The 23,163-nt window shown below is 41.8% G+C and overlaps 1 protein-coding gene across 3 annotated transcripts in view; it reads right to left on the bottom strand.

Moving 5' to 3' along the window:
- CHD6 (chromodomain helicase DNA binding protein 6) overlaps positions 1-23,163 on the bottom strand; it is a 178,978-nt gene that overhangs the window by 46,075 nt on the left and 109,740 nt on the right. For all 3 annotated transcript variants that reach the window (XM_070420947.1, XM_070420949.1, XM_070420948.1), the window contains exons 18-24: positions 12,757-12,921; positions 11,038-11,217; positions 9,969-10,079; positions 7,874-8,076; positions 6,935-7,134; positions 6,073-6,232; positions 870-959 (exon numbers count right to left, since the gene is read on the bottom strand). In XM_070420947.1, the coding sequence (XP_070277048.1) occupies positions 870-959; positions 6,073-6,232; positions 6,935-7,134; positions 7,874-8,076; positions 9,969-10,079; positions 11,038-11,217; positions 12,757-12,921 (1,109 nt within the window). The remainder of the gene's footprint in view (positions 1-869; positions 960-6,072; positions 6,233-6,934; positions 7,135-7,873; positions 8,077-9,968; positions 10,080-11,037; positions 11,218-12,756; positions 12,922-23,163) is intronic.

The following is a 23,163-nucleotide window of genomic DNA, read 5'->3' as shown; positions in this document are numbered from 1 at the left end:
TTTTTACCAAACACTCATCTTCCCTATTCCTTCTAAAAATAACTACAGTAACTACAGAAAGCCTACCAAGTAACCATGGTCACTGTGATGATTGCTCTGGATTGCAAATTGCCCGTGAACAGGGCTGTCAATGTCCTTCATCCTTCTCTTTCTTCAGTGCTGCTTCGATTACTAAACATTAGCATTGCCCAATGGAAAAGAAGAAAAAGAAGAAACCATAGCCCCAGGTCATCTCAAGGCAAAGTTCAAATACCAACCCTACTGGTGACTTCTGGAAATGATGGGCATAGCACAGGGCTAGAGCCAACTGCACGTGTGGGGCAGGGGAAGGGGGCTGCCTGGTGATCCCACCTACGAACTGTGACCATCTGACAGCTTCATCAAGTGGGAGCTGGGAGCTGACAGCTTTATTCTCCCAAATCTCGGGAGGTTCCCACAGAATTCTACAGCTTCAGAAACACTACTTCACAAAACCAAGGTGCAAGAAATCAAACAGGTCAGAGGTGGCAGGATTAGCAAATAAAGGAGAAGCACTCAAAGGCCAAGAATGGGATTCTGGGTAAAACTTCTGGTGTATACCCATCAGATCAAGCATATGAAAGTAATTAACACTCATTCTACCATGATTAAGGAAGAGAAATGAAAGAGATTTTGCAAAACTGTTAAGACAAAAACACTAACTTAAAACCTCACTGAAAGCTGTGTTTCTAAGAAAGTGTTTTCTCTTTGAACTGTCCTTACTCCACCTACCTGCTCTCTCAACTAAGTAACTGATGGGTGAGGTGGGAACATGGACACATTGGCCCATTTCCAGGAAAAGGCATTATAGCAACTCTTTACCTCAGAGAGGCAGGATTGACTCATTTTACCTGGCAGGAGTTCCTTCAAATGCTTTATCAGCTGCTTCTCCCAGTATTTCTGCTTTTAGGTAGTAGAGCATCCGAACTCGCAAAAGTACCCTATGAAAGGTGAACATATTAATGCAAACACATTAGAACCCAGAAGCTGCCTAGGAACTGCCACCCGCAATTGACAGAGAAATTCTGGGCATTCCCATGTCATTAGTGAAATGAAGTAACATATGAAAAAGCACTAGAAAAACAAACCACTAGGCACCAATGGCAGACATTACTGTGATCATCCCATTTTACACAAGAAAATGCATTTCATCAGTCATCTCTAAGTCACCCTTGTGAGCCATGTGGGGCGAGGGGGACAGCAGAAACAGTTCCTCTTGGTCCCTAAAAGAGTTCTCATCACTCCTTTTCTATGGCCTCAATGGTATCTTTGGCAGAGCTGCCTTCCAAGAGGCTGGTAACCAGTTTATTGAAGAGTGAGTCATGGTGAATGGCACTGCTTTCAAACAGTTCCACTTGAACATCATTAAATGAACCTTTTAAAGTCCCGTTCATGGCAATACTATCAGAGAGTAACGTCTTTCACTGTGATTCTGTAAGGACCACACTCCAGCCCCATGGTGAATACACCAAACATGGTTGAGACAAGGCAATCAAGGAAGTATCTGCTGGGCAGCACTGTGTGCCATGCACCATGCTGGGTACTGTGAGGTACATAACGGAAGTAAACAATTTCACCCTGTTCTGGAGGAGCCCACAGCAGTCTAACTGTAAAATGACACCAACCAAGAAAGAATCAGAGCTCAAAGGGTGACAGTGGGGTCAAGAGAGGGAAAGGCTCACTGATGCAAAAATGGTAAAAGTAAGGGTAGGCACAGAGAAGCCAACCATGTTCCAGAAAATGCTTCATATTCATGGCTAAGCTGCAAAGAGGTATAGAAGAGTACCCGTAACTTGCCAATACTAGCCAAGAGTAAAGGTTATCTATCTATAATAATAAAAGTGTAATATGCTAATTAGACTGGGCAGCCAAACGACCTTCTGGACATGATTCCAGATGTCCTTCCCAATGAAGCCGTGGTGGCGAGGGGCCGAGGCAGAGGCAGTTAGAAGTGATCAGGCAGACAGGTGAGCGGTTAGGGGCGATCAGGCAGGCAGGCAAGTGAGCGGTTAGGGGCGACCAGGCAGGCAGGCAATTGGTTAAGGGCAATCAGGCAGGTGAGCAGTTAGGAGCCAGTGGTCCTGGATTGCGAGAGGATGCAGGACAGGCTGAGGGACACCCTCCCGCCCCCCGCATGAATTTTGTGCACTGGGCCTCTAGTTAAAAATAAAAGCCCATTTATATATACTGATATAGGAACTGATCTCTACATAAGTTGTTAAAAAAAAGAAAGACAGCATAAAAAGTATGTTAAATGTGTGCTATTTTAGGGAAGACAAAGAAAGCTGTACATTCACCTGTGCTAATTCATGTGCAGAGTATCTCTGTCTGGAAGAATTAGGTTAACAGTGGTTGCCTTTGGAGAGGAAATAGGGGAATTGGAGGTTGGAGGAAATCCTACTTTTGAAAAAATTGTTTAACACATATATGTATTAACTATTCCAAAGATGTTAATAATGGGTTGAGGCTTCTAAAAAAGCATAATTTCTTAGATGCTGATAGAAAGTGCCACTGTAGCTCAAGTTGTAGGTAGCAATACACAAAGTGAACTTTTAGATCATAAAGAACCCTAAGTTTTCTGGTATGCCATTCCTTACCTTGGCTGTAAATCAACTCAAATAATTTTGAGGGTTTTTTTGGTTTTGTTTTTAAAAAGTTCAGAGAATAAGTACTCTAAGAATTTACAACGATCGCTGATCCTTCCATCTTGCTGGCAGCAGCCAACAACCTCCTTAGCAAGAACCAGAACAAGGGTGTCTGAGGTATAGAACTCCTGCCTGCTTAGATTTAGCTCAGTGAGAGCAAGGCTTTCCTGAAGATGTAGGACACAGAGAACTGTTTCTACTTCTCTAAAGTGAAGCCAGAGTGTTAATATGTAGCAGTACCTATCGCACAAGAGAAAAGAATTTAAAGCCAACAGTGTTCACTTCGTCTCCATATGAGAAGCAAATCAATTCAGTGAGCAGATGGACAACTCCTCTTAGAGAGCCATCTCCTCCCAGAGTGAGATGATAATCCCAGTTGACATCTGAACTCAAACAAAACCCATTAATATTTCAGTGCCAGTATTGCTTTTTCTTTCATCTCTCTTCCTTTATTTAAATTTTTTACTTATTGATTTGAGAGAGAAAGAAAGACACACAGAGAGAAACATCAATTTGTTGTTCCACTTATTTATGCAATCATTGCTTGATTCTTGTATGTGCCCTGACTGGAGATTGAACCCGAAACCCTGCCGTATCAGGATGATGCTCTAATCAACAGAACTACCCGGCCAGGGCTGCATCTCTTTCTTAAAACACACACACACACACACACACACACACACAAACACCCCAAAACATTTTGTTAATATGAAATATACTTCCCAAAAGTGCCCTTTGCATAAGCTTAAAGCTTGGTGGGATTTTGACAAAGTGATCACACATGTGCATGTAGTAACCAGATCAGGAAGCACAACATTTATTTCTCCAACAGGCACCCCCGTATCCCCTTCCAGTCACTACCCCCACCCTGAATGACTAACCACTGTCCTGACTTCTTACAGGATAGATTTGAAGCAGCTGATTTTTAACATTTCAAAGTTCTTTAGATGACAATTTCATGTCCCTAAATACTATACCACTAATAAGAAACAATGTGTTGAGTACTTAGTACTTACTGTGTGCCAGCATGTATTAGCTCATTTTAATCCTCATAACAATACTAACAGGTAGGTACTAGTGTTAATCTCATTTTCTAGGTGAAGAAAAGACACACAGAGGTTAAAGAATTCACCTGCTGGTCAGCCATGGGGCCAGGATTTAAATCCAGGCAGTCCTGACCCCAGAGCTTGTCTTAACCCTTATCTGATATTGGGTGGCAGTATATTTGTTAATATATGAGAGCCCACAATCTAGAGCTCATGGTCATTTATGCTGAAGAAATTCTGCCTGTTTTCCACTGCATTTGAGGATAGAATCAGGACTCAAGATCAAAGGGTAGAAGTTTCAAGGCAGCAGAGTTTAGATTTCATATACAGAAGGACAATTAATTAGAGTCATCTGGTAATTAAATGAGCCTTGCTGAGAAATGGCAAACTCCCGTAAGTCCGAAGGCTCAGCAAAAGCTGGAAGACACCCTGTCAGGACACTGCAATCATCTCTTCAGGTGTACAGGGAAGTTCTGTGTCAATCTCTCCGCTCAGCCTGTTTTTAGTGCTCCAGACCCATATCTGTAGCGGTAGGTGGAAGAGCGAAATGTTGCTGCTCTAACTTAACAAGACAAAACCTGAGCCCTTCGTTTTGCTCTTCATCTCTTAGTGAACATAGATATTCTCATTCCGTCACTGCTCATTCCGTCACTGCTCATTCCGTCAAGGCTTATCGTCATGGAGTTAGCTGCTTTTTGTACTCCTCATCACACACTATGGATTCTTCTTTAGTCATGTGTCTCCTACTTAACGTTTTCTTCCCAATTCTAGTTAGCACCCTAATCTAAGTCCTTATGATCAATACTTAAACTATGACAGAACCCTTCTAGTTGGCTATTCAGTTCTAGGTTTAACTTCTCCATCTTGCAAATTATTGCCACATTACATTTTCTCACCAAATACCTTATTTTTATCATGTCTAACTTGTTCAAGAAACAATGGTTGCTTAATATTTATTTACAATATAGTCCTTAGTTAAGTGATGGCGAACCTTTTGAGCTCGGCGTGTCAGCATTTTGAAAAACCCTAACTTAACTCTGGTGCTGTGTCACATACAGAAATTTTTTGATATTTGCAACCATAGTAAAACAAAGACTTATATTTTTGATATTTATTTTATATATTTAAATGCCATTTAACAAAGAAAAATCAACCAAAAAAATGAGTTCGTGTGTCACCTCTGACACGCGTGTCATAGGTTTGCCATCACTGCCTTAGTCAGTCTGTTGCATAAGCACTGCCATCAACAGGTCCTCTTGCTTAGCCAGCCTCCTCTTTCTGTGTCCCACACGGTGACTCTCATTCAGTCACAGCAACCATGGTAGTGAGTCCTGCACCAATCAGGCTCCATTATCTACAGCATGTGACCTTGAAGTCTGAGACTGAGATCTACTATCCCTAAAGAGCTTTGTACTTTTGTGTACAGTTTTTGTTACAGTATTGGGCATGAGACCTATCTTCAAATATTTGGAAGAATGAAGGGAAAGGACTAGACTTCATCTGTTAGAGAAAAAACAAACAAACAAAAAAACCAACCCCAAACAACTATAAAACCATTAGGTTGATGTTATAGGGAAGAAGGGAAAAGCTAGCAAAACCTCTTAATTCACAAGGTCCTAAACTCTTTATAATAAGAGATGTGTAAGCAGAGGCCCTCTCGCTGCCTACCAGGAATGCCAGGGATATAATTCTTGCATGACCTAGGAAGCTGGATTAGATGGGTTCCAAGGGTCCTTTTAATTCTAATAGATACACTATATAGTGATGCAATTTCCATGTGTAAGCATGTCAATGTTTCAGTGGCTGGGTGCTTTAACTCCTCAAAACCAAACTCATACAAACAGAGTTTCATTATCTATCATTTTTTCCTCCGTCTCTCCCTACGCCACCTAACTGTCAGCCCAGGGATATAAGAATACTATCTTATAGTATTCAGATGCATGTCTATCAAATACCTGGAGGCCACGAATGGCAACAGAAACTGAGAAGAGGAAGCAACTTGACATGAGGGACTGCAAGTGGTGGCAACTAGATTGGTCTTCTGCGCAAGTTAATGTGATCTCCGCGCAGAGGGCGGCAAATAAAAGGACAGTGGAATCACCAGGGTCTTAATTGGATTTGGAGTCATGGCAAAAAAACACCTTCTGGGGTAAAAACTGCACTAGCAGAAAGGTTAGGTTTTGTGAAGAAGAGATCAGAGAGGCTTTAAAGCTAGTGAATCCTGACCCAGCTTAGACCCATATCTTGCTTTTCCAAACCTTGCATGGCAGTACAGGAACATCACATGCTCCTGCAGGGGTCCCAAGAACCTGGACAGTGAGTGGAGCTACCAGTAGGGGAGGGGTAGGGGGAGGTACACCCACTTGTTGCAGTGTTGTTTGAGATGTTTCTTGTAGCCATCATCATGCAAGACCACCTCGGGGTTGCAGGTGGCCAGCCAGTCTGCATTCTTTAACTCTGGGAGCAGAAGCTGGTTCTTTGTCTTCTTCCCCTTCCTCCCTCTGGGGACTGGAGCAGACAACCCTGAAACAGAAAAGCTGGTCGATGAGATAAGGCAGCATAAACATGGGCATGAGAGCTGGGCTGGGATTGCAAATAGGCAGCCAGGCTGTGTGTGGTGGCTCTGGACAACAGACCCCACTCCTTCATCCACCAAATAGTGATTGATGGTGGTGAAGAGATGTGCCTGGTCCCAAACTTAGTAACCGTTCAGGACCGTTCAGTCAGGAAGTAAAAATTTACCAAGTACCCCATGAGGATCAAGACAGGTGTACCATAACCTGTGCACTCTGGGAACTTACAACACAGCCAGGGAAAAGGAAGTTGATCTGAAACCTGAAGGTGAGCTATGGCCAAGCACAGGAAGGAGAAGCAGAGCACAAGGAAAGGCACAGACAGAGATGGAGGGAGATAACATTGTGAAACGCAAAAGACAAACCATGGAGCACATGGTATGAGTCTCATCGGAAGAGGAAGCCCTGTGATGCTCAAGTAAATGGGCAGGACTGGCACAAGGCAAACTTTGGAGGGCCCAAAGTACTTAAACAAAACATCACAGTAGCTCGGGATAACTCTGAGGGGGAACTGAAAGAATCACCACCCTTTCCCACAGGTAACATTCTGAAACAGACCTGAGAGAGAGAAGTCCCCAAAGCACAGCAACATGGACCAACATGGGAAGAGGGCTGCAAGTGGAAGAGAGTTGTGCTTCTCAGGACACCTCACCTGAGTGGTTCTGGAGGGTCTGGGCCTGCCCATCTTTGGTAGGTGTGATAAGCTCCCAAATGAAGCTCTTGATCTTCTCGTCCCCCTTGTAATGCTTGACACAGTACACCAGCAGGGCACGGCAAATCATCTCCATGTCCTTTTCGTTCAGATGCCACTTGAATCGCCCATGAGTCAGGATGTCCTTCCACCGGCCCCAGCTGAGTGGAAATACAGAAGGCTGTTGGGGGGAGTGAGGGCCATGCATGCCCTCAACACTGCAGGACAAAGAGGGGCCAAGAAAGCTTCTCATCCTCTGTTGGGTTTATTAACTGGTCCAAGGGCCTTGTCCTGGGAGGCCCTGGAGGCCTGCATGTTGTAGCAAACCAAATGTCACTAAGGGGACCTGGCCACTGAGAGCTTTATAATGGTCACTAGATTAAGAAGAGAGGGACAAAAATATTTGGATCACGAAATAAAAATTTGGAATTAAAGGAGTCCAGCTGCAGTATTCAAAAGCAATGGTGAGCTCCCAGAAGGTAAACCTTCTATTTCGATCAAAGCCAGAGCCCTGCACGAATCATGCTTTAACGGGAACATCTGCTGCACTGACTCCTTATATATCCTTTGGGGGGGGGGGGGGGGGGGCGGGGCGGGGGCGGAAAGGCAGGAAATCAGTACCAGGCAGCAAATTAGTAGCAGAGATTCACTGCGACAAGCATATGAGAAGTCATGGCACATCTACAATAGAGCAGCAGAGCGTATAGTGACTGGGGTGGTGGTAGTGGTGGTGGTGGTGTGTGTGTGTTGGGGGGGGGGGGTGTCATGGGCAGAAAGCACAGTTCTCTCTTGCTCTAACCGAGCCTGCATCAGCCCATAACTCCAGAGGTGACTGGAGAGACACACTGGACAAATCTCAGGGACCAACACCAACAACAAATAGGCAAAGTCAATACCCACCCAAAGATGAGCAGGTTCTTCTCAACCCGGAAGCATTCGGCTCGGAGGTAGCGCCTGGTTTTATCATTGAGGCGCCTGGACCTCGTGGGCCTTTCATCAGAGTCACTGTCCAACTCTGAAAACTCCATGAGCTCATCCTCCTCAAAGGAGTTGTAGTGTTTGGTTTGCTTTCTCACACGAGGCCGGTCGAGCACTAAGCTTTCCTAGAAACAGAGAGAGGACTACTGGGGAGAAAGCCCTGCTTCTCTCTTCCCCATCACAATGCACAAGCATATCCTGTTGACATTTCTCAAGACACATTTGGGAAAGAACCATACCCTGGTCTCATCCTCCACCAGGAAAGGCTGTCCCCAGCACACCTGCTGTGTCCACGACTAGCAGTGGGGATTCTCTGGGACTGGCTGAAGTTGACGTGTCATCCGCCACCATCTGCTGCCTCTGCAGTCATTCTAACAGTACGGACAGGCAAGGCCCCCCAGTGCCCACAGTGACAGTCTGCTCTTGCCAAGAAAGACGGAGTGGTGCACTCCAGTCGTTCTGCCCAGCATGCAGAGGTAGGCTGCGTTCTGGAGACAGGACCAGTTGGAGAATTCCATCTGCTCAGCAACTTTCTCAAGACAAATACATATTCCAGCTGTTCCATTTTTTGCCTTCCACTGGCACTAAATACTAACCTTTTGTCTTTCACCAAAAACATTATTCCTAGCTCAGGACCCTCTCATTCTGGTGGCTCCCCTGGCCACAACCACTGCCTCTTCTCTTCTCTCCATCATCTCACGCGTCGCACTCCTTCCCCTTACATCTCCTCCCAAAGGCAGCTAAGCTCCTGAATGCTCCCCTGTGTAGCCCAGGTAAATTTCTAGTGTCATCCCCGCTTCAATCACCTTACTTCCCACCTGCTCCAACTGCTTCTTACTGTCCACAGGGCAAGAACCCTTTCTCCGCCTCCCCACCCCCCCTTTGCCAACTTCCCTGCACACTGAGTAACTTCTTGACTGTGCAACTGTAAAACACAGGTTACTAAAGGACTGCACAATCTTCCTACTTGGAAAAGAGTTGAATTAAACACCCTCTGGTGATCCTACAGAAGAAGCGGTAAGGCTGGGTGCTGGCTATTGAATCAGCTGGATATCTGCAGGAACTGTCTCTGGGGCTTGTGGGTTCACAAGAGTTCAATACTCACCTGGGAAGACAGGTAAAAGGGATGTATGCTCATCCTGCAGTGAGGCGATAGGGTCTGAGGCGGAGGGAGGGGAACTAACACTTAGGGCATGGGGTGCCTCACAAGGGGCTAGGCCAGTGATGGTGAACCTTTTGAGCTCGGCGGGTCAGCATTTTGAAAAACCCTAACTTAACTCTGGTGCCATGTCACATATAGAAATTTTTTGATATTTGCAACCATAGTAAAACAAAGACTTATATTTTTGATATTTATTTTATATATTTAAATGCCATTCAACAAAGAAAAATCAACCAAAAAAATGAGTTCGCGTGTCACCTCTGACACGCGTGTCATAGGTTTGCCATCACTGGGCTAGGCAGTTATAGTCATGAGTGCTATCCCTACCTCCTTTCCAACTGGTTTCAGTGAGGTCAAGTACCTTGCCCAAAGGCACACAGTCAGGGGCAGAGGCAGTGCTTAAACTCTGTCTTTATTTCAAGACCATTCTCTCTCTTATGTATAGAAATAGAAAAATTCAAGATACTGAAAGAAAGGAAGTGAAGCCAACAAACTTTACTTATCGTGCTTTTCCCCTCTTCTCAATATTCATGTTTCTTTCATAGGAATGGTGAAAAAGAGGTAAAATGGTCACATACCAAGATTGGGATGTTGGCTTGGGCCAGAGGACTAAATTTGACCTATTCGGCCAGTTCCAGTTCTAACTGTCTTGATTTCTCAGGTGCCCAGTATGTCCCATAGGTCATTTTAAATTCTAACAGTTAATGTTTACGAAGCTAAGCATGTTTTAAGTATATTACATCTACCATCTCATTTAAGAATCAGGGCTCAGGAGTAAATAATGACTTGAACTGTGTGGGAATTTATGGTCCTTAAGACACAGTGAAATGTTCAATGGAATAAAATATGCTGTACCTTTTCATTCTTTGCTTCAGTGTCCAGTTCAGCTATTTTAGCCCATTTCTGCCAAAAATTTGGGTCATCTAAGGAAATATCTGTTCTGTTTCCTGAAGCCACAAAGCTAGCCTGTGAAGAAGACAAGCATCAATAAGCTGTGCCTGAACACAATACAGATTAATAAACACCTGGTTCTTTTAATGTATCAGAAACTCAAACAGAGCCTCAAAGCCATTCTTCTTCTTCTCTTTTAAAAGACTGGTTCAGGAAATTACAATTTCAACCTACAGGATCATTTTCTGAAACTTAAACTTGGAAGCAGGAAGACAGCTCTGGAAGACAATGGCAATGTATTACTTGATATCTAGTTCCTTGTGAAAGAATTTATTCTTAAAACTTCCCTAGATAAAACTTTTCTTTCAGTTCACCAGTTACCAAATGCCTGCTACAGAAAAGGCACTAAGGTGGGCAGTATGAAGTGGACAGATAAGTGATGGCTATAAAGCACAAAATATCCTACTGAAAATGTTCCATGTCGAACAGGAATTTAATCAGATAGGTCACAAAGCTCATGGAGCCTGTGGTCAGGGAAACCTGAGAGTAATATGATAAGTGGTCTAATTACATGAATTCTAAATCCAGTAACTTGCTGGGTAGCACCTAGCTGGGATTACTGACTAACATGTATTTTCTCATGAACTGAACAAGATACTTGCTTGAGTTTGAGGACTCGGGTGTTCACTAGAAACTGACCAAGGAGTGCTCTGCAAGGGAATCAAGGTGACCTCAGGCTTCAGAGCAGGCTTTGTGAACAGTGAATAGTGCGACCTGCGAGCTAAGGTGTCTATCCTGCTCGCTGAAACCAGCTCCCAGAATTAGGAGTGGCGTTCTTTCTGTAGCTTCTGGCTCATGACTGACACATCCTCTAAGAACCTGTTTCTTCAGAGTGTCACACAGAATAAATGTGTAGCCAGAAAATTTCAATAGTGTATTTAGGGTAACAGAAGTCTGGCTAATGAGGGTCAAACCATGAACAACTTTCGTCTTGCTCTCCCCACATGGACTCTGGAGAGAAGGTCCTATATACCTTGGCAAAAGTGGACCCCTGTCCTTCAGACTGGATGGTGATGGTGTGGGTTCTCCTCTGCAGAATCTGGTCTATGTCTTCTTCACAGAACTTGGAGCCTTCATCTTCCTCATCCATTAAGGCTCCATAAGCACCTTTCCGGAGCAAGTCCTCTACTTCCATTTTTGAAAGCTGCTGTACCTGGACAGGTCACCAAAGGCTACTCACAAAGTGGAAAATGCACAGGAGAAAAACAGCCTCAAATCTGGCCCTTGTGACTCAGTACACAGTACCTCCACTAACTGACATATCAGAGGAATAAAGACATAAACAACAAGCCTTAGTAAATGAAAGCCCAGATAAAGGCACTCAAGAGAACTATGGGGAGGGCAGGCAGACGATCCCCTATAGGGAGCTCCAGAATAAAACCCAGCCCATGACTCAATGACCCTAACATTCTTCAGGACGTTGGTTATTACCAAATGTCACAAGCCATTAAAACTATGCACCATTAAAGAGGATATATTTAATGTTTATTTTATATTTCAGTTTGAGTCTGTATCTTTAAAAACCTCCAGATGTACCAAATGGGCTAAAGAATGATTTCTTCATTATTAAATAAATACATTAGTATTGGAAATGATGTCATTTCTTAACTAAAGAGAGGATCCTGTGCCAAGTGTGATCTTCTCAATTGCTTGTTGAAAACAGGAAATGGAGAGTTCAAAACAGCCCTTCCTGGTTTTAATTAAGAATCTGGTTCTCTTTATATCAATCACAAGAGGGAATTCCATAACTCACAGCGCTGGTAACTTGAAGTATTATACTTAGCAACACATGCATAGCTACGAGGATATAGAACATCTGGACTAAAGAGAATTCATTTAGAAGGTTTAATTCCCAACCTTTGATGCACTGAGCCCAGAGATTAAGGAGATATTCTACTTTGTCTGCCTATACTTTAATACAATTTAAGAATCTTAGCTGCAATTTTTATCCCCCTTAGAGGGGAAAAAAGATTTTATTACTTTAAGCTGCTAATCTATTCATTCACTTATTCACTGACCATCACGCATTGAACATCTTTAATATGCCAAGGATGGTTAGGGGCGTTGAGGAATACAGATAAAATAGGTTCCATTGTCTGGAGTATGAGGTAAAAGCATGGTGACAATAGATCATTTAGAATTAAGTGTTAAGATCTACTCACTTCTAACAGGCACTGTTAAAAACTCTGTTTCGCCGGAACCGGTTTGGCTCAGTGGATAGAGCGTCGGCCTGCGGACTGAAAGGTCCCAGGTTCGATTCCGGTCAAGGGCATGTACCTGGGTTGTGGGCACATCCCCAGTAGGAGATGTGCAGGAGGCAGCTGGTCGATGTTTCTCTCTCATCAATGTTTCTAACTCTCTCTCTCTCTCTCCCTTCCTCTCTGTAAAAAATCAATAAAATATATTAAAAAAAACCAAAAAAACAACAAAAAAAACTCTGTTTCCTGAAATGTTACTGCATGTTGGGCAGTCCTACCACATAACTGTTCCTACAGATTTCCTTCATCCATCTATCAGGTGCAGAGACCTGAACCGAATTACCCTCTAGTGTAGGGTATTACCCAACAAAGTTGTTTGGCCTGACTGAGTTTGGTTGAGAGTTCATCTTAAAACAGCTGTAGGAAGGAAGAATCCAGAGGCCCCAGCTGTGTGACACATGCTCAGGCTCCAGCGCAGGTACCGTCATACTCACTCCATTGGTGCTGCCCTTTCGGTTGATGTCCTGAAGAACAGCCTTGTCCAGACCCAGCTTCAGGCTGGCCTTATCAAACATTTCTCGCTCATAGGAGTTCCGAGTAATGAGGCGATACACCTTCACAGCTTTACTCTGGCCTATCCGGTGACATCGGGCCTGAGCCTGGAAAGGAAGGAGGGTCATACACATCATGTCACCAGATATAATGACAGTGGCCCAATGAAAAGGGAAATGCTTAAGTTCCATGTGGTATGAGTGGTCAGGTCTCAAAGTTATGAGTCATGGGACAGAATTCACCAAAATGCCAGCTGCTCTTTCAAGGTCACTTATTTCATCACCCGCTATTTATTGAGTGACCACTGTGTGCTAGGGTAAAGTGATGAGAAGAACATGGCGTACTCCCCTCCCTAGCCTGTGATCTTAGTGGAGGCACTCATTCCCAGGATCCGGTCCTACTCTTTTGGGAAATGCCTCAGAGTTGGCAGCACCACTTTTTAATTTTACTACAGCAAATTCCACACACACAAAAGTAAAGTATAATAACCTCGTATAGACAATCCTGCTTCATCTATTATGCCTCTACCCGCCAAGATCATTAGGAAGCAAGTCCTAGGCACCGTATTGTTTCATCCTTACACATTTCAATATGTATTTCTAAAGATAAGAACTCTTGTAAAACATATTGTCATTGCCATATTTCAAAAAATTAATACTCAGTTTCTTCCAATTTCCCTGCTTATCTCATACATACTTGTTAAAGCTCGCTTGTTTGGATCAGGATCCAAGGAAAGACATTACACTGTAACTGGTTGATATGTCTCAAGTCTCTTAATCTATAAATACTCCCTGCCTTTGATCTCTTTTTTCATATGTTTTTTTTTTTTTTTAAGAAACCAGGTATCTGTCTTATAGTTTAAGACAGTCTACATTTTGCCGTCTTCATTCTGGCTGTGTCTGAGAATAAGTGCCCCTGCTCCTTGTATCTCCTCTAAAGTGGAAGTTATATCTTGAGACTTAAGCAGGCAAAGATTTCATTTTTGGCAAGTGTATTTCATAGATAGTGCTGAATTTCCATCAAGAGGCACATGATGTCTGGTTGTCTTTATTCTGAATTGATGATCACTGTCTAGATCAATTGTTTCATTAGGATTATAATTCCCCTTATCAAATTTTTGGTTACCCTGATGACACAGTTCATACAGGAGAGACAAGCTAAATGTTTAATTCTTTCTCTTTATTTAATCAGTTTCCAAAATAATATCCACCAAAAGCGACTAAGGAAGATTTTTACTATTTGGTTTAAGAAGCACAATGAGGTTACATTTACATACATGTCCTATGTTTTATTGCACTGCTGTTATTATTTCTATTGCTGTTCAAAAATGGCCTGTGAGAACATTTTCAAGTTGGCTCCTGAGTTTTTCTGACATGATCCAGTCAAATATAAAAAGGAGGGAGAATAGAATAGACTCTGGTATTAGAATGGAGTAGGAGGTATCAGGATGAGCTCATGGTTAAAGTCTGTGTGTGTGTGTGTGTGTGCGCGCATGCATGCACATGTGTGCATGCATACATACATACACATACAGATAAAGAAAAAAGATATGGGTATGTCTGTGTTTGTGTTTGTATGTTTCAAGGCGTCCTAGTTTCTTTGATAGGAAATGGTAGTTGGAGACAACAGCCTGGATGCTCTAGAGGTGCTCACTGCTACTGGTTGTCATTGTTTCTAGCCTATTAAATGGGCAAAAACGGAAGTGTTTGTGTGTGTGTGTACAGTACATATAGCCATTGCACATACAAGACAAAACACGTCATGAGATCATAACAATATTTTACATTCATTAACCACGTATCTGTATCTCTTCAACCATGTTTAAAAGCTTAGTTGTTAACCACAACAATGTCGTCACTCATTTGATTTATCCCACTATATATATATATATATATATATATAAACAGTCTCAGAAAAACAGTACCATTATAATCTCACCAAAACATAATTACTGAAAAACATGTAAGATTTTTGTTTTCACCCATTTAGGGTTATATCTCACTACATATATACAGTTAAATCACAGTGTTTTAAATACCCACTTGCAGGTAGGTTTCTTTTTCACAGTGGTAGGGTTAGCAGTTTTGAAACTACTTTCTGTGTAATCTAGGATTGAGCAAATTAGTACATATACTGAGAGTTGAAAAAGGAAATTACAAATATGGAAAAGAGGAAAACTAGAATGACTGTGGTGTTAGAATGGGTTGGAGGTTATCAGTGTTAACTCATGGTTAGGTGTGCACATGTGTATATACACACATGTAATAGATGTGGATATTCATAATTAAGTTTATGTATACACTTGTTCATATACACATATACATATGAAGGCATGTTATATATATATATGCATATTTATATTCTGTGTGTATGTATTCCAGCTATGTTCACTGAGAGGGTCTAGAAGCAATAGCATTCCAGTGGCAAAGAATACAACTGACTCTCTGATCTTGGTTTCTGAATTCCATTGTTCATAAGACAGAACAAAGTCATGTTAGAGAAATGGCTAATTGGAGGGCTGGGGCAGACAAAGTATAAGATGAGCCTAAAACATATTACTGTGCCAGGATGCAAGGAAGTACTCACACAATGATGGAGACATATTAAAATAACACTCGAAACTTGAGGAGGCTGCCACTGGCTAAGTCTAGGACTATTTGAACATCAAAAGAAATAAAGATAGCAATGGAATATAACCCACTGAATAAAAAGAATTCATGAGTACATACTGACATAAATAAATGGGAGAAAAGGGAAAACTTTTTTACAGTAGTAGCCAACAAACTGTAGGGTGACAGAAAATCACCACCTTGCAACCATCATAATGATGACTGATTCAGGCAAAAATAATCAATGGACACTAAAATCAATGTGTAAAATGTTGATGAGGAACCGGATATTTACATAGTTTCAAACTATCTATCCAAAATTGCTCATTAATTTCAAAGGGAAAAAATAGCAACTTATAGTAGAGAAGTCTGGCAGGTGCCACTTAACTAAGAGACCAAAGTCTGTTATCAGACAAACAGACATCATATGTTCCTCTTATGATATGTTGACAAGGACATATTACTTCAGTAGTAGTATTACTAAACCTGAATCAATCCTGAGGAGACACAAACAGAAACTGAGGGACAGTCTATAAAATGTCTGGCCTATACTTTTCAAAAACATCAAAGTCATAAAAGGAAAAGAAATATCGATGAACTGACTCAAGTTAAAGGAGGCTAGAGAGAGGAGAACTTTATGTAATGGGTGATCCTGGACTGGATCTTAGGGGGAATAATAGCTATAACGAATGTTGAGAGAAATGACAGAATTTGAATAAGGACTATGGATTGGAGACGGTATTCTCATTTCCTGATTCTGAGAACTGAACTGTGTTTATATAAGAGAATGTCCTGGCACTTAGGAAACACACACTAAAGCAGCGGTCACCAACTGGTGGTCTGTGGACCACTGCTGGTCCGTGAGGTCTGAAAGGTTGGCAACTGCTGCACTAAAGTGCTTAGGGGGCAACTTACACTCAAATGGTTCAGACAAAAATGGTGTGTGCATGTGTGCATGTGTGCATGCGCATACCATGAATGCACTCAGAGACACAGAGGAGGGGTTAAAAAGGGCAAAAATAATAGAGTCAATGTGGCAAAATGTAAACAGTTGGTGAATCTGGATAAAGGATATACAGGAATCACAAACTGAGATCATATCAAAATGACAATGTAAAAAATATTAAATATAGGCATTAGAAATAATTTCTCTCTTGAGTTCCTGCTGTTTACTTGATATACAGCCAGATTCAACTGTTTTGTTTTGCTTTAGAATTTTAAAAATAAATTTTTCCCTACATTAATTTAATCACAATGAAGGGGGTGGGGAATAAAAAAAACTAGACCCAGTAACTTTGGAAAACGATATTTTGATTGTATACTATAAGACTAATAACCAAAAAACCACTATGTAGTCCAATATTGCAGGTTGGTAAATTTACTTTTCACAGAATATGGGTTAGTAATTCTGAAATTAGTATACTTATGTGTATATTAGGATTGAACAAATGAATAAATATACTTTGTTATGATAAACAGATCCAGGCGTCTCACAGCCAGGGAAAGGAGTTACAAATAAGGAAGTGGGAAAGGCTAGAAAGAATTCTGTGGGGTTGGTCTGGAATCAGAAATCTCACTATGGATGGACAGAAATGGAATAAATAGAGATGTGTGGTATGAGCATTTGTGTTAGTATATATATATATATATATATATATATATATATATATATATATATATATATATATACATTTCCTAACTCTGTCTGCTCAGAGAGTCTAGAAGCAATAATACTCCAGTAGCAATGGGCATACCTAGTACCAAATCTTAGTTTTTAAATGCCATCCTCAAATAAAAGGAACGAGGGATCGATGGAGAAACGGCCAATTCCATGGCTAAACCAAGAATAATGGGACATGAACCTGAACACCTCATGGTCCTAGAAAGGAAGGAAGTGCTCAAAAACTGATGGCAGCCTGTCACACAACACAGGAATCAACGCGAAGGACCTACAAATGACCAAATCTGAACAACAAATTAAGTAATGAGAGTAATCCTATATAATAAAAGGATAATATGCAAATAGACCAAACGGCAGAACCAAATAACCAATCAAAGTGTAATATGCTAATGATATGCTAAGGCTGCTCAACTGCTCGCTATGATGTGCACCAACCACCAGCGGGGAGACAGTTGACTAGTGGACCACTCATGATGTGCACTGACCACCAGGGGGCAGATGCTCTGACCGGTAGGCTAGCTTGCTGCTGGGGTCCAGCAGATCAGGATTGAGAGAGATAGGCTGGACATGCTCTGGAGCTCTCCTGCGGTCCCTCCCTGGCCCAATTATGCACCAGTGGGGTCCGTTAGCCTGGCCTGCGCCCTCTTGCAATCCAGGACCCCTTGGGGGATGTCGGAGAGCTGGTTTCAGCTTGATCCCGCAGGCCACTCCCCTTGAAAGGGTGCCAGAAGCAGAGCTCATGGCTGGTGAGTGCTGCTGCGTCACCCGAGCCTCTCCTGATCAGGACTGATTGAGCACGAGCCAGCGGCAGGCACAGTGGGGCCGGGATGAGTGGGAGCTGCAGGCAGCGTTGGACTGTGGGTTTCAGCCCGATCCCTGCAGGCCACCCAGAGGGACCCCACCCGTGCATGAATTCGTGTACCAGGCCTCTAGTGAATTAAAAACCCATAAAATAAATATTATTGAGTCCATACTGACAAGTAAATAAATGGTGGGCAAAGGTCAACTGTTCTTTATAGTAGAATTCCAATTAATATCTGCAGAAGGAGCGACTGAAACAGAAAATTACTCTTAGCCAAACACCATAATAATAATTAATGAAGGCAAGAACCATTGATGAATGCTAAAATAGGCAAAAGTATGATGAGAAACAGGTTAAAGTCTCAGAATATCTCCTCCCAAGATGATTAATTTTAAAGGTAAAAAGAGTTACTTAACAGTGGAGAAACCAGGCAGAACCCACTCAACCAAGTAATCAAGATTAACATCACGAGTAAGGTATTGACCTCATATGCCCCATGATATGATACACAGAAAAGGTCATAACATCACTTCTATGATATTCTTGTCCAAAATGCATAACTTCAAAAATCTGATAAGAAAACATCAAGCAAACACAAATTGAGTTCTAGAAAACAGCTGGTCAGTACTCTTCAGAAGTGTCAAGGTCATGAAAAATAAGGAAAGACGGAAGCTATTACAGATTGGAATAGGCAAAAGAATCATGACTTTTAAAGGAAATGTGAGATCCTAGATTGAATCTCAGACCACAAGAAAAACATTTGTGGGAAACTGAAGGAATATGAAGAAAGTCTGTGATAAAGTATTGCATCAATGATAATTTTCTGGTTTCAATAATTGCATTATGGTTATCTATAATAATAAAAGAGTAATATGCTAATTAGACTGGACATCCTTCCGGACAAAGCTGGGCCAGAGTAAAGCCTGGGTCCTGGGTGCCTGCCTGTGGCCAGAGGAAAGCCCGGGTCCTGGGTGCCAGAGGGAAGCCGGTGCTGGCAGCCAGGGGAAGGAAGGCCTACTCTTGCATGAATTTTCATACATCGGGCCTCTAGTATAAAATATTAACATTAAGGGAAGCTGGGTGAAGGGTCCTAGAACTCTGCACTTATTTTGCAACATGTTTAAAATGATCTCAAAGTAAAGTGTTTTTTTTTTAACAGACTGATGAATCTCAGAGGGAGTGGGGCAGGAAGTGATTAACCAAAGAACTTATATGCATATATGCATAACTCATGGACACAGATAATAGTGCAGTGAAGGCCTGGGTAGGGGGCAGCCATGGGGTAGAGGGTGTCAAAGGGGGAAAAAAGGAGACATCTGTAATACTTTTAACAAAAAAGATACATTTAAAAAATTAATTTTGTTTTATAATGCTATAAAATACTTAGGATGGTTTCAAAGTCAAAAATGCAATAAGGCACCCGGCTGTTGTGGCTCAGTGGTTGAGCATCAACTCATGAACCAGGAGGTCAAAGTTCGATTCCCAGTCAGGGCATATGAGCTCAATCCCTGCTGGGGGGCATGCAGGAGGCAGCCGACTGATGTTTCTACTTCTCTCTCCTTCTCCCTTCCTCTCTCTGAAGTCAATAAAAATATTTTTTAAATGCAAAATGGCATATTTGGAAAAACTAGCTTCTATCCCTGTCACTTCCATCCTATTTCCTCACTCCCCCCATAGGTAACCATTTAAAAAAGTTTTGTGCCCTAACCGGTTTGGCTCAGTGGATAGAGCGTCAGCCTGCGGACTGAAGTGTCCCGGGTTTGATTCCAGTCAAGGGCACATGTCCGGGTTGCGGGTTCAATCCCCAGGAGGGGGTGCAGGAGGCAGCTGATCAATGATTCTCTATCATCACTGATGTTTCTATCTCTCTCTCTCTCTCCCTTCCTCTCTGAAATCAATAAAAATATTTAAAAATAAAAATAAAGCTTTTGTTTTATCTTTCCATGGGGCAGGGGGAGGAAGAGACAGCCTTTTTAGATAAATGCTAGCATACTATGCATACTTTTCCACCTTATTTTTTTCACCCAACACTATATTTAGGGGTCTGCAAACATAGTCCTCATTCTTTTATATATGGCTTAGTCAATCAGTCTTCTATTACTGGACAACTAAGCCGTTTAGTCTTTGACTATTACAATTAGTTGCCACAACTTCTTTCTGTATCTTTAGTATCAGGGGAAGGTTTGATGGATAACTCTGGTAAAGAAAGGAATCAAGATAAGTAATACAGTTTATGGAATCTATAAAGCAGCAACAATATGTGGCCATAGAATTTACACTGATTTTTCTTTTTCTGGCTCATCTAGTGTTGAGAGTAAATTACAGGAGGAAGTTTAAGAAAGGTTCTGAGCAAAGGTCTAATAAGAGGAGCACTGCAGACACTGTTAGTTACCTCTTTGGTATCCACATTTCCTTTCTTCCTCATTACGAGAACCCTGATTCTTGCAAAGGGCAGCAACATGTCCACATGAAACCACTTCCAGCCTCCCGGGGATGGCAAGGTAACACAGGTCTAGACAGTGAGATGTAGCAGAAGTGTACTGGAGATATCTGGGAAGGTACTGCTTCCTGAAAAAAGCACCACACCTTCCTGCCCTGGGACATGAAGTATCCATCTGGGAACCAAGAGGATGTAAACCACATTCACTGAGGATGGAGGAGCAGAAAGACAGAAGGAACCTGGGACTCTGATGACACTATGAAGCCACCCCACTAGTCCTGACTACACATCTCTGGACTTCTCATTAACTGAGAAAAGCAAACCTGTTTGGGGACCACTGCCACAGGCAGCTAAATGATACCAGGAGGTAAACATATGCTCTACCAAGATGACTTACCTGAAAGATAACAAGATGAGTCCTGTCACATTTAGAGACTCATCATTTTACAGTAAAAAATCCAACAGTTAATCAGATATTCCTAATTTTTCAAACTCACATACAAAAACATGTGGTAGAGCGAGAACTAGGGCAGCAACAGAGATGAAGTTCAAATAAGATCCATCAGCAAAGATATATATACAGAACCCTGGAGTAGTTAGGCAAGTGGGAGCAGCGGTGCCACCCCCACACAGGAAAAATTATAGAGCTCTGATGTGCTCCTGCACAATTTGCAGGCCCACCGTTAGTTCTTTAGTTTTTAATATATTTGAGGTGAACAAAGGCCTACAAAAAAAAGTAGTGACATTCAGATCCCAGTGACTGCAAAGGGAAGAAAGGGGGAGTGGCTTAGTTGCCCAAGCAGTGAGATTTTAAATTGATTCAGGCCTTTAATTGACTATTGTCACTTTCAAGTCAGGAACTTGGCAAAACCTTTCACTAAGCCTTTACAATCATGTGAAAATAAAATAGTTGGTACAAAGAACCAAACATAGTGCTATATCCTTTCTTGACCTTTATACTACTATTTCAAGTCATTAGCTCTATTACATTTAAAAAGCAGATTTTCTTTAATACTTAAAAATACTACTTATTATTTGATGTAAAAACTGCATAATCAGAGAGGTTAAAGAAATTGCCACAGTGCTATTGGAACCCAACCACTTTTAGCATGCTGGTATAATACTGCAGCCCAGTGTCCACACACAAGTATTTTATTTCAAGTCTAGCAATTTCACATTGCTCCTGCCAATCGAAAAGTCTGCCTCCACAGGTCACATACTCATGCAAAAGAGGAATTAGGCTCTTGGCAGCATGAGCCAGGGAGTACTGGGAACGGCTCTTCCTTTTGCAGGCCTACATTTGGGCTCAATAAATGTGTCAATAAGTCAGTCAAGAGCTGGCCGAGAATAGGAAGGAGAGGAATTGACAGCATGGGAAATGGAAAAGGATGCTTTGGGGCAGCAGAAAAAAAGGAGCAGGGAGTGAAAAAGAGAGGGCACTGACAAGAGAGGCAGGAGAGAACTCAAAGAAACCTGACTCACTTTATTTGGGATTGAGACTGTACAGTAAGGGCCTGGCCCACCTGCTTCAGGGGTGCCACCTATGTTCACTCCCACCCTAAGTGGGTATACTTTTTATTCCTCTGTCTGGAACATTTTTCCTTCTGACCTTGTAATTTAATATCCTTCCTCATCATTGAAGTCTCTGCTCAGATTACCTTCTTAAAGGAACCTTCCTAGACCACTTTCTAAACCAGGGCATCCAACCCTCATCACTCTTATCCCCTTATCCTGTTTTATTTGTTTGTAATAGTATTGCTCTTTGCAACTCATATATTTTTCCTTGTTTACTGAAAACAGTGCCACACAATTTGTTTTATAATGACTTTTCTCTCTGAGTTTTAGCCAATTGTCATCAATTTAATAATTTAAAGGACTGGTTGTTTAACTAGTAGACTGCTTTCTTCAAATAAAATGTTGCCTGGAAACTCATTAAATGAAAAGGACAAAGCAGAATGCTCTGTGTGAAGTGGTGGCCATGGAAGAAGGCCCAACAGGCATCAGCTTGGCTCTCCCTCCTGGCCTCCCTTCCCTTTTGGAATCCCCTGGGATACCTCTTCAGTTTTGTGAAGAAGCAGCCTCCAAACTTCTTTTATCAATCACTGTGCCATGAAAAGGTTGTGAGGCAGCCACTACTCTCCCGACCCTACACTCACACTCCGAGTATTAGAAAATACACCAAGATACACTTAGGATAAATTCATCGTTAATAATAATGTAAATCTATATTCTAAATGTTCTTGAAAAGCTAGAATCTCTTTGGCTAATTTACTGTCTAATCTGGTCACTGTTTCAAACAGGGTTGATGAAGAACTCTAAACTGGAAGTGTTAGCTCTGTCATTTTCTTGCTTGTCTTTGCTTACTTTTTAAATGTATGAACTTCAATCTTCGACTAACTTCAATCTTTGTAAATCATCCTTTAAAGTCACCATTATTTAACTTGGTTAACACTAGAAAATACAACCTATAAATCCACTTAAAAGGGCATATATAAACTCTGCATTAAGTGCAGAACAAATGAGCTAGTGAGGATGCCTGTGAACCCTGACACACCGTGGAGCTTTCCCACCCCTGTGTTATTTCCCTAGTGGAATATGACATATGACCATCTAACAAACAAGCCGAGTGAAAATGCCAGAACTGAGGATTAGTCAAGCTTAATAATTTTCTTTATGTCTGATGATGATAATAATAAAGTAGTTCAATTCTCTATTTGGAGGCTACACGCTATGAAATATCATTTAATTTAAAGTAAAAGGAAAAAACAATTCTCTGATTAGTAGGAAGGGCCAGCATTTACTTTTCATTCAGTTCCC

This window comes from Myotis yumanensis, unplaced genomic scaffold (assembly GCF_028538775.1).
Source record: "Myotis yumanensis isolate MYYU_CA2020_CCGP unplaced genomic scaffold, mMyoYum1.0.hap1 SCAF_7, whole genome shotgun sequence".
NCBI lineage: Eukaryota > Metazoa > Chordata > Mammalia > Chiroptera > Vespertilionidae > Myotis > Myotis yumanensis.
The sequence above is the reverse complement of the archived record's forward strand: the minus strand, read 5'-3'. Positions and strand labels throughout refer to the sequence as shown.